This window comes from Heloderma suspectum, chromosome 1 (assembly GCF_057233095.1).
Source record: "Heloderma suspectum isolate Gila_16-S chromosome 1, 16-S_ref, whole genome shotgun sequence".
In the NCBI taxonomy this organism is placed as follows: domain Eukaryota; kingdom Metazoa; phylum Chordata; class Lepidosauria; order Squamata; family Helodermatidae; genus Heloderma; species Heloderma suspectum.
Window position 1 is genome coordinate 201,048,412 of NC_139458.1, and position 12,322 is coordinate 201,060,733.

Here is a 12,322-nt window from a genome sequence, read left to right on the forward strand (position 1 = left end):
GGCTTATTCCCCAAGTAAATGTCTAGTTTAAACCCCAAATTCTATGCAATCAGACAAAGGAGCATTGGGCTATATGATTAATTTAAAAAAGCTTGATGTTGAGGGTCAGCCTCCTGTTTCCTTTTCGCTTTAAAAAGTAATTCTGCTTCAACCATTTGTAGATTTGGGAAAGGGAGTCACCAGGGTGACTTCTTGCATGGGTCAACTGGAAGTTTTTCCATTGCAAAGAAGCAAAGTCCACAGCACCAAGGTGAGTTACTAATGCTCTCCCCTCTTGGTACTCAGCAGTGGGGCAAGGAACACCACACAGTGTGCACAATCCAGAAAAAACTTAGCTGAAAAAAGACTATATTGAAACTCAAAAGGTGAGAAAGCAAAGAGGTTGTCGGCTTATTTTGCGCTGGATTTCTAAGTACCGGGAGTATATAAAGCCAAACAATACGTTTCACTCGAAACTCACTTAATATAATACCCTGAAAAGCCTTTTAATAAATGGGGGGGGGGCAGGTTTAGGAGGTGCTTTGGGAGGTGGCAACTGAGGACCCCTTATTAGAGAACCAGGATGCTTAACCCTTTTCCTGTCCAGTTTCTCCACTCCAAATCCCTCCCAAGTGGCCAGGGGTGTAGTAGTAATGCAGGCGTTTATATTGTGACTGCCCCATAGTCACGCCCTCAAGGAGAGGCCAAAAATTCAGACAGCATGTTTTTCACTCCACCAAGAACAAGGCTTTGTGAAACGAATGGGCCCTAATTGTCCACCAAAGCTCAAGCCACCAGACCACCCTGTTGATCCATATCAACAAGCTAGTTCTAGCAGTCTTCATCTCCGCCGGGAGCAGGTCTTTGGTAAAGCTAATGGGTTTTATTGGCCCATTCAGGACCAAGTCCCCCTCAAATACTTTGGATTACAACAAGGATTTTTGTTGGGAAAATCCATTTCTCCTCAGCTACTGCGAGAACTGCAGCGAAGAGCAGAGGGAACAGGGACTTTTGAAGGGGCTGGCAGATGAGATCACCGTCCCTGCTAAGAAAAAAAGGTCAATGCCGCCTCCCTGTAAGCCCTGTCTCCACCACATGTGGCTTAGAGAATGAACACAGGAAGCCATCTTAGACCAGGTCAGGCTATGTGTCCATCTATTTATTATGATTTATTAATTAATAATACTTGTATACCGCTTAATATAATAAGATATCAGCGGCACACAGCCCAGTGTTGTCTATTCTGACAGGCAGCAGCTCTGCAGGGTTTCAGGTAGAGGTCATCATTTCCCCTTTCAACAGAAGACACCAGGGGTTGAGCCAGGAGCCTTCTGCGCACAAGGACGGAAACAATCAAATCAGACAAAATGGTGCTCTACAGAGCTCTTCAGAATGGCCGTGTGGATGAAGTTACTGGTATCCCATTCCATGCCTTTGCCTCGCTAGCACACTCACCTCAAGTTCAATTGTTAGACCACTTTGTTCCAGCTTAGTTTCAAAACAGAGCGAATGGAGTTCTTCAGTTACTATGAGAGGACCCTTTGAAAACAAACAAACAAACAAACAAACAAAGTAAGCAGTGATGTAAAGGCATTTAAGGGCACAATCCTACGTACGTTTAGACAGAAAAGAGTCCTACAACTCCCAGCATGCCCCAGCTGGGGGATGCTGGGAGTTGTAGAACTTTTTCCTGTCTAAACATGCATAGGATTGCACCCTTAAGCAAGGCAAGCTCAGGTATCTAAAACCTTATGTAGCACAGGGAGAGACAACCGAGTGTCTTCCAGAGATTTTGGACTACAACTCCCAAAAGCCTCAGCAAGCATGGCCAATGGCCAGAGATTACAGGAGCTTTAGTAAAAAATATCTGGAAGACATCCAGATTGCTTACCCCATAGGATGAACGCTTTCAAAGTTATCTGAATGACCAGAAAAGCTAGAATAAAATATTATTCTTCTATTGTATCTTCTCCAGTTATACAATTAGTTATACAATTTCTTTTGTTCTATCCAATGTCGCACTGGGACTTGCCCTTCCTTTCCTCCCCTTCCCAAATTGCTAGGGGGAGGCCATGCCAGGTAAGGGGAACAAGGGAGAGATGTGTAGTATCTGTCCCCTGTTCTGGGTAGGGATGGTGGAGAATTCCGCCACGGATTTCAATGAGGCCGAATGCACTGGCATTCGGCCCCCCGAAACCCGTGGCAGAACGACCTCCCGCTGCCCCGCGGAATCCCCCCGGGACGAAGCTTACCTGGGGCAGATGTGGAGGCAGCTCCGGCCGCGGCGGCTGGTATCTCGGCCGGCTGCTGCCGTATTTACGTAGCCTATCACAGCAAAGAGCAGGGACGCAAATGGCGGCCACTACGCCATTGCTCTTTCCGTGATAGACTACGTAAGTATTTATGTAGTCTATCACGGTAAAGGCAGCCACACCAATGGCGGCCACTATGCCATTTGTATGTGTACTTATGTAGCCTATCACGGAAAGAGCAGGGGCGCAAACGGCGTAGCGGCCGCCGTTTGCGTCCCTGCTCTTTGCCATGATAGGCTACGTAAATACATACGTAGCCTATCACGGCAGCCTGGAATGACGCAAATGGCGGCCGCTATGACGGCCGCCATTTACAGCTGCAGCAGCCCGGCCACGGCCGGAACTCCGGCTGCGGATGGCCCTGGCTGGCGGCTCCACAGAGCTGCCGCAGAGTGGAGCCGGCCAGGGAGGATTCTGGGGGGAGGGATGGAGCACCTCCCCCCCACCGCGGATCCCCCTGCATGGAGCTAGGTAAGGGATTCGTACATCCCTAGTTCTGGGTCTGTCCAGAGCAAAAGGATGGCTGGGGGAGGCGTGACTCCACCCTCTGGCCTTTGTTTGCTGCTCTGCAATGCCAGGTCTGTTATCCAGAAAACATCTCTCATCCATGACATGATCCTGGATGAGGGTGCAGACCTGGCATGTATTATGGAGACCTGGCTGGCCGAGGCCACTGCTCCAACTCTGGCGGCCATGTGCTCAGCTGGATTTTCGTATGTGCAGCAGCCGAGGGCTGGGGATCAGGGAGGGGGAGTGGGTGTTTTCTACCAGGAGTCCTTGGTCTTCACCAGACCCCCTTTCTGGCAGACCAAGGTTGCCAAGGGCATGTACTGGAGGTTGGGACCAAAGTGCAGTCTGGGGATTCTGCTCATGTACCGCCCACTCCGCTGCATGACTGACTCCCTGGCCGAGGTGCCTGAGGTAGTCTCTGATGTGTGTGTGCAGTCCCCTAACTTATTGGTGTTGGGGGACTTCAATGTACATTCAGAGGTTGTCCTCACGGGGGAACCTCAGGACTTCACGGAGAGCATGGCTTCCTGGGAGCTGTACCCTATTCTAACTGGGCCCACCCATGTAGCTGGTCATGCACTAGACCTTCTGTTTGTTTCTGGAGAAGCAAGGAGTGATCTGGAAGTTGGGGGTATAGCCACCACCCCCTTGTCATCGTCAGATCACTATCTGGTGACATTGGACTTCTCGGTTCCACAACCACTCTGCAGGGCTGGAGGACCCATTAAAATGGTCCACCCCAGGCGTCTTAGGGATCTGAATGGATTCCTGAACGCGCTTGGGGATTCTCTGGAGCACGCAAACAGCCACTCGGTCGAGACCCTGGTGGGTGGCTGGAATACCGCAATCACTGGGGCATTAGATCAGGTGGCTCCGAAATGCCCTGTCCCCCTGAACAGGGTTCGAACTGCACCATGGTTCAATCCGCAGTTACGAGCTCTGAAACAGGAGGTGAGACGGCTAGAGCGTCTTGCTCTGAAGACAATCGGACACGGGCTAGAGCTGTATCTTCAGCCTATCAGGTGGTGATGAAGGCAGCCAAAAAGGAATATTATGCTGCCTCTATTGCGTCCGCAGAGGCTGTTCCAAGTGGTCTGAAGCCTGGTCGGTCCAGTTGCTCCAGAACCACTGGAGCATTCTAAGGCTTCCTTTGAGGCCTTGGCAAGGCACTTTGCAGATAAAATTGATCGGACCAGGAGTGTTATTCCATGCACCGTGGATACAGTTAGTGAGCGAGAGGCGGCCTGTGGCAAACCTGTTTTGTGGGATCGGTTACAGCTTCTTCTTCTTCTGAAGTGGACCGAGGTACTCTTGGTGAGAGACAAGAGGAGGCTAGGGGATGTTAACCTGGTGTTGAATGGGGTACAGCTACCCTTGAAAGACCAGGTCCGCAGCCTGGGGGCCATTTTAGACTCCCAGCTGCCCATGGAGGCTCAGGTGTCAGCTGTGAGCTGGACAGCACTGTACCAACTCCATCTGATGCGGCGGCTGCGCCCCTACCTTCCCGACCAACTGCTCCCATCGGAAGTACATGCCCTGGTCTCCTCTTGTCTAGATTACTGTAATGCGATCTACATGGGGTTACCCTTGAAGACGGTTCGGAAACTGCAGCTGGTGCAGAACGTGGCGGCTCACCTGATTAAAGGAAGCTGCCGGCGTGATCACATCACTCCGGTGCTGAAGGGGTTGCACTGGTTACCAGTTGTTTTCCAGGCCAAATTCAAGGTGTTGGTTTTGACCTTCAAAACCCTACATGGTTCCAGCCTAGCCTATCCCAAGGAGCACCTCCAGCAACACCAGACAGGCCGCTCAACAAGATCAGCCTCGGATGGCCTTCTCTCTGTCCCATCAGCCAGGACAGCTAGGCTGGTGAGGACGAGGGAGAGGGCCTTCTCTGTGGTGGCCCCCGCTCTGTGGAACTCCCTCCCTAGGGAACTCTGCCATGCCCCCTCTTTAATGAGCTTCCACCACATATTAAAAACATGGTTGTTCAGGCAGGCATTTGGGGTGGGCTAGGGCATTTTAAAAAATACGATGTTTTATGTGGAATTTTATTGTTTTAAACTGTTGTATTATTGTACATCACCCAGAATGGCCAGGTGACCGGCCAGATGGGCGATTAAGAAATTTAATAAATAATAGTTTAAAAAAATGGTGAGGGGGGGGTCCCTTAGCCTTCCAGACCAGATTTGGGGGGGTACGTGAGGGGGAGAAGATTTGTGGGGGGATCTGTTCTGCCAGCCAGACAAACAGTTGAATGAAACCCATATGAAGCAATAGCAGAGTTAGCATTTGCAGGTTAAACTTAAAAGCAAGAATATCCTCAGGAATAGCAATCCATGGGATGAGGCGGTCTGGGACCATTAGCAGATTTTTAATAAGCTATGCTGCCTAATTAAAAGAAAACAAAGTTAAGGGAAGTGACATAGCCATTCGTTCCTCTTACTTCATTAGTTCTTGCGACATTCTTTTGCTCCTTTAATTGCTGCAAAATAAGAAGATACCCCAAAGTAAGTGACTTTTATATTCACATTTTTCAGTAGCTTATAGATCAAAAAGCACAGAGATTCTGTAGAGCAGCCTTATGCAAGATATGTTGGACTACAACTACCATAATTCCCAGCCAGTCAAGAACTGCTCAAGAAGCCAATCTTGACAAATTTAGCCAAGTTTTTAAAAAAGAAAAGTTGCTTTGCCATCAAAGACAAGACTGCCACTCCATCACTTGGTTGCCTCAGTTGAGACAGTTGACAAGGATGGCAGTTGATGTCCCTGTTAGTGGCAATGGTGTCCATCAAAATAAGACAGTACTAAAGGAACTCAGAGAGGAAGGAAGATCCTCTGGAGCCCTGGACAGCTTACGCTATGTGGTGGCCCTGCTGGTGACTGTCTTCCTGTGAGATAACGTTTTAAGGGAACTGACCAGACATGCCATTTGGATCCCTGAAGTACTAGAACAGGGATCTACAACTTATGGCCCTCAAAAGCCTTAACTGCAGCCCTCATAGTCCGTCTGCTGCCAAATCTACCCCCCTCCCCACACAGACAGACAGAAAGACACACACACACGGCCAATTTCTGCTTCTGCTACAAACAGACCAGGTCTCCTTTGCCTTACCAACCTCCAGCTGAGGAGACACTCTAGCAGTGCTCTCAAAGGGCTCTATCACTCCTGCCCTCTGTGTGTGGCTGCCAAAGTGTCTATTACTCCTGTCCTATGAGTGCTGGCAGTGGTAAGAGTGACAGGAACAACTGTTTTAAACAGTAAGTAGACGTGCATGGGTGTGCGTGCGTGAGCACACACAGCCCCTGACCCAGCACCACAGGCTGCCCTCAGAGGCAAAAAGGCTGTGCACTCCTAACCTAAGAGGCCTGCATTTGGAGAGGACTCATTTGCCCAGGAAGTAGCCCAAAAAGATTCCCATTGCCAACTACTCTGGAACTGGACCAGTGAACGTTGACCAGGAAAAGAAGCAGTTAGTAATTTGGGTAGGTGTTAGCCTTACAGGCAGCCTAAAGATCATTCTAAATAAAAAAAATAGAATAAAATTCAGGCTGAGTAGTGTACTTCCTACAGTCCTCATGTCTTGGGATTTTGACCTGGAGTGAACAAAGAGAGATACCTTCAAGTACTTGAAAGGTTGTCACACAGAAGAAGGCCAGCATCTCTTCTCGATCATCCCAGAGTGCAGGACACGGAATAATGCGCTCAAGTTACAGGAAGCCAGATTCCGGCTGAACATCAGGGAAAACGTCCTGACTGTTAGAGCAATAACTAGGAACCCATTACCTAGGGAGGTGGTGGGCTCTCCCACACTGGAGGCATTCAAGACGAGGCTGGACAGCCATCTGTCAGGGATGCTCTGACTTGGATTCCTGTATTGAGCAGGGGGTTGGATTCGATGGCCTTGTAGGCCCCTTCCAACCCTACTATTCTATGATTCTATACCTGTATTTTTCCAGTACACGTGTGCTTCTAGTACTACCATCAGCATGAAGAAAATTCTTGTAGCCAAGACTAGCCAAAACTAACACTAGGTTGAACTATTTATTTGCCTGGTTGCCAGTGGTGAATAATAATCTTCTTCAAGCTTTCAAATTTTCAGAAATCAGAATACCACCCCCTCCCTCCAAAAAACTATTCCTCACCAGATGTCTAAATTCTGCTGACAGGCTTCCATTTGACTCTTCCAGGTTCATCACTTTCGTATTTGTCCCCAAGATGTTAAATTTTCTAAATCTATAGTGAGACACAGATTTTTTAAAAATTACCTTCGAGATAAATCCATTCACTATTTAACAACAAAAAATGCAGCAACATGCATGAGCGAGGACTCAACCTACCCTCTAACTGTGTTTCTCTCATTGACATCTCTGCAAAGGAAAAACAAAAAAAGAGGTCAGGTAATATGGCCATGAGTATACCAGTTGGGGGGGGGGGGGATTTCTAAGTTTTATTATAGTTTTGATTGGTGGTTGTTCTACTAAACATTTAATCAAAATATTTCTATGAAATCTGAAAAGAGCTTTTCCTTTCAGTCCCAAGTGTTAAGAGTAGCGCTGTGCTGACAATTTCTCCCACATTTTTTGAACATTCTCACTCAATATGATAGAAAAGAAGTTGCTTTAAAAAAAAATTCAAAGGAGGAGAAATTTCAGAGAAATTCCCATGGTCTGGGTTTCTTGTGCTTACCTGACTTGTGAGGTGGCTGAGGAGTATGTGTGAATGTACTGTATGTCATTGTACAGTAATCTCTGTGGCGGCCTGTAGCCTCCTCGGCTTCCCGCGCTTCAATTAAAGCCATCATGAGGCAATTCCTCCCATGGGCCTTTTTCAGTTCAGGAAGTGCAGGTGGCCTGAGAGGCTCCAGAGCAATGGAAAGATGTGTAACAGAGAGGGAAAACACACACAGCAGCCTCAGCCACCTCGGGGTCATTAGGTAAGCCCAAAAATACCTCCAAAAGAAATTCAAAGTTCTGCCTCAAAAAAGTGGAAGCCTCACCACTGTTGATGCTGTTGCCACTTGCAGGAGCACTGCAATAAACCAAAAACCCTTAGAAAAAAGAAAGAAGCTGTACTACAACCCCTGCCAATGGTGAGCCCTACCTCCTGAGCAGGCTTTAAAACTGTCAAAAATCACATGCTGGCCCCACTCACTCTGACTTCAGCTACACCCACTTTGCCTTTGGCTCCACCTGCAGATGGAGTGTGGAACCCCCTCATCAAGCCCTTTGCCAGACTGGAATTCAACCCTTGTACTAGAAAAGGTTACCCGCCCCTGCATTAAGGCAAGGCAAGCACCTATGTATTTATTTATGTATTATATTCATATTCCACCCTATAACAAAAAGTTCTCAGGGCAGCTCACACAATAAAACAGGTTAAAAAGGGCAACGCTAATACAATAGAAGTTTAAAAGGCAGATCCTTTCACTGTCTCAGGGATGCTATATGCTCACCCCACACTCCATTTCAATCAGAGCTACATCTCCAAGACCGACGGTACAAACATTCACACCCAATTAAATGCTGAAATGCTACTATTACTATCAACTCCAAGTCACAAGTAGCAGAAGTAAGTCCCACTGCGTAAAACTGAGGGTTGGATCCAGATTTCATCGTTCTTAATGCAGGCCCATTGAAATAAGTGGGGCTCAAGTATGACTAAATCAGGATCCAAAGCTGAGTGTTTGATCATTTAAAATATATATATATATATATATATGCAAAATTGTATCACGAAATGAAAGCTATGAGACTGGGTTTTTTTTACTTCTCTCTGGTAGCACAGTGGAAAAGGAATAAAAGCGGACAGAAAAAGGGCACAAGTAGCAAAAGCACTGAGCAATATTTGAGCAAGACCACAGAGATCTTTCAGTCTGGATGTCAACCATGGGAAAGGGGCCACTCACTTGTCAAACACAACTTGCACTTTCAATTTGTAAATCAGCTCTTGCAGCTTCACCAGCAATCTGGAAAGACAAGTCAGACAACTGTTAATACACCTGTTGGGAGAGATTTCTCAAGCCCCTGAATAAAGCTTCCTTCCAAATGTCATCTTCTGCCTCTATGTCAACAGGAGGGCCAATTCATACATTCAAGATTGAGGGTTCTATCCAACTGTACCTCTCCACGGACAGATGACTCTTTGATCCATAGGAAGCGTCTGGAAGTGGAATAGGAGGGGGTGCTTTTAGCAAATTCCTTCTTTCTCCAGTAGATCTGCCTGCCACCCCCCACCTGACCCCCCATGATAATCACAAGAGTCCATCCCCTGAGTTCAGTGGGGCTTACTCCCAGGTAAGTAGGTGTAGGACTGCACCCTAAACATTGGCTCTTTATTATCAAGAAATCACCTGTGATGAAACTGAGCTGGAATTACACAGACATGTGTAGATCACTGGCTGCAAGTTTATAGGTAGTTCATGAACAATACCATAAGCTGAAAAATATTTTTTAAATAATCTGCTTTTGTTTGGACACGTTTTTTATCAGTAGTTTGGGCCAGACATGGTTTAAGTGGAGTTATAATACTGAATTGGAATGTTCTGTTCCCTCGCCAACCTGGAGCCCCCCAGATATTTTGGACTGAAACTAGGAAAGATGGAAGCTGCAGTCCAAAACATCTGAAGGGCACCAGTTTGGGGAACCCTGCTTTAAAGAAATCACGTTTTTAAAAAGGCAGTAACTTCAGCACAAATAAATCCTTTAAGAAAAAAAAATTACCTCAGCTTTACTGTAAATTGCACTCCAGTCTTCAAAACCAATGGTCTCTGAGGATGTGTAGGCATACAAGGCTGCCTTTCTACCACAAAGGAACTGGACAAGGAGTAAAGAATGGATGTTTGAAATTTGCCTCAATAGGAGGGGGTGAAAATTGTGGCAAAAAATGCATCAAAAAGTGTCATAAAAATTAATCTACTTTTATTCCATTAAACTCACACGCTGTATTTCTATTCAGATCAACAGGCAAGGTTCTCCCCCGTTCAAGCCACCTCTCTTGACCAAATACCTACCATGCTGTGAGTACTCACAACTTGTGTGAATGGAAGCTTCTAATGACTGAAGATATAATCTATTTTAAAAATGAATGCTATCAGTGCAGCTTCATAGTCATCCAACCCACATCTGTCCATCTGTGTTGGACTACAACTCCCATCATCCCATGCTGGCTAGGGATGATGGCAGCTGTAGTCCAAACCATCTGGAGGACATCAGGTTCGGGGAGGGGGTGGGGAGACTGATCTAACCACTACTCCTTTTGTATTTTTCCCAGCAGAGGGGCTGCAGTTGTACAGTCTGCAAGAAAATGACTGGAGGTCGCCAGGGAGATTCCCTTGGATTTCAGTAAACAGCTGGACACATCTGCTAGTGCAAACAGCCACTGCAGAATGATACTCTGGTCACTCCGCTTGCTTCAAAATTTGCTGTTTCAAGCGAAACGAACACCTGCTCTACTCGCTTAACACAAGCAAGAAGGTTTACCATTGAATGAGCTGCTTGAAGAGGCCCAGCGTCCGCTCGTACAGTCCTTTCTTCTGCTGCGGGATAGGGTCTGACTCATAGGTAAATTTCTGCTCCAGCTCCTCCAGTTTTTTAAGCTGCTGACGAATTTGCTGAAGGCTCTCAGCTACTGTAGTAAACCTGCCGTTACAACAAGGGTTACGTAGTAACAGTGCTCCACTTCTCACTGGGGTAGTAGATGTGGAGGCCAGCAGGCTCAGGATTATGTATTTACAACATTTATAGCCCACCTTTCTTCCATCATGGAAGTCAAGTCGGCATACATGGGGTCGGCCTCCCATTCGAGCGCTCCTCCAGAAGCCTTGGGGGAGAGGGAAAACCCAGCCACCCCTACAACTGCCGTTCTCCATTGGCTGAGGACTTCACATTTGTCATCAGTGTGCCCACAGATACCTCTCTTGAGGCCTATCAAGCTCCTTGCCTCTCCTGTTTCTGTGTGTGTGTGTGTGTGTGTGTGTGTGTCAGTCGACACATTTGAAATTTTGAGAGAGCACCGTGGGTGGTCTCACAAAAGGGCTGCCATGCCATAAAAACTGGGAGGCTGGCCTGCAAAGCACCATCTTTATTTGGCTTCAAAACAGTGGTTTTATGTTTTGGAGTTCAAACGCTGCCTCTGCCTTGTACATAGGTTCCTGGGCAAGTTACTTTCCTTTTGGTCTCACCACTTTGCGTTCTGGGAAATGAGTGTTTTGTGACCAGCCATGACCACCATGATAGCCCTTTTGTGAGAGCACCCACAACATTCCCTCAACATTTCAAATGTGTCCTCTGACCCAAAAAGGTTGGATATTCCTGCACTAAGGAGTGTATCACACATATTCCCATTATCCAAAAATGGGAACTGGGATACAGGTTACCCCAGAGATTAAGAAATATTCCTACTATGGTGGGGAGGAGGGGAGAAGGGACTTCCTCAAGATTTGCAACGAATAGCTTTAGAGAAAAAAAAAGCCTTCTATATGGAAAATTCTCAAAGTTTTTCAGGCTGAACTCTTTCCAGACTGCTCTCAAAAATCCCCTGGTAATATGAGCCATGCTTTCAGACCTACCAATTTTGAAGCTGATCTAGGCATGCATTGGGTGGTCCTCCAATACAAGCAATTTGTTGCCGCTGCTTCCATTCAACCAGTTCTTCTCTAATCAAGACGTTTTGTGTGTGTTCAGTCACATTCAGCGAAGTCGTTAACTTGCGTAGCACGTCCTGAGGGGCATGAGCGGCCAAGCCATTTTTAATTTTTTTTAACAAACAAACAAACAAACAAACACAAACACATTCTAAAAATCAGTTCCATTTAGATGTATTTGAAATTTAACAGAACATAATCCCTTCATTCTTTCAAAAGAAAAGAAATCACCACAGACATTCACATGGTCTACAAGGGGAATCCTCTGGAATGTACAGCCATGGGAGAAACTAGCCCAACAATTTTTAAATTAGAAAGCTTCAGGGGACCATGTTGCAAAAGGATTCATGCAGAAGGACTGTAGCTCAGTAGCTGAGCATGGTTTGTCCGCACAACATCCAGGGCTCAATCCTGTCATATCCAGGTCGAGGTGGGAAAAGACTCCTGTCTGAAACCCTGGAGAGCTGCTCTCAGTAGCCCAGCCTTTCCCTAGCAGTCCCCTTCAAGCTGGCTGAGGAATGCTGGGAGTTGGTGTCCAACACAACTGGAGGGCACACAGATGGGGAAGGCTGCACTAGACAGAACTAGATAGACCAATGGTCTGAGTCCGTATAAGACAGTTTCCCGAGTTCCTAGCAGGGAGCATAACAAGACACACACAGTTGACACAGGGAGCTGACCAATCCTGTTCTGCCTAGCCTGTGCTGACAATTTCACCTATAGCAGGGGTGGGGAACATGGGCCACATTCAGTCCCCCTGGCCCTGGCCTTAAGTATGGTCCCTGCCACCACCGACTTCACTGGGTGGGCCAAGATGCAACTCTCTATTTCCCCCTCTCTCCCACCATCTAGCCTCACTATTTCTCTCCCTCC

General features: G+C 47.0%; 1 protein-coding gene across 2 annotated transcripts in view; it reads right to left on the reverse strand.

Annotated features, from left to right (window-relative positions):
* Window positions 1-12,322, reverse strand: part of STAT1 (signal transducer and activator of transcription 1) — a 50,874-nt gene that overhangs the window by 24,077 nt on the left and 14,475 nt on the right. For both annotated transcript variants that reach the window (XM_084816276.1, XM_084816285.1), the window contains 8 exons: window positions 11,375-11,526; window positions 10,287-10,445; window positions 9,528-9,620; window positions 8,714-8,773; window positions 7,146-7,175; window positions 6,951-7,041; window positions 5,248-5,286; window positions 1,435-1,518 (listed from right to left, as the gene is read on the reverse strand). In XM_084816276.1, the coding sequence (XP_084672402.1) occupies window positions 1,435-1,518; window positions 5,248-5,286; window positions 6,951-7,041; window positions 7,146-7,175; window positions 8,714-8,773; window positions 9,528-9,620; window positions 10,287-10,445; window positions 11,375-11,526 (708 nt within the window). The remainder of the gene's footprint in view (window positions 1-1,434; window positions 1,519-5,247; window positions 5,287-6,950; window positions 7,042-7,145; window positions 7,176-8,713; window positions 8,774-9,527; window positions 9,621-10,286; window positions 10,446-11,374; window positions 11,527-12,322) is intronic.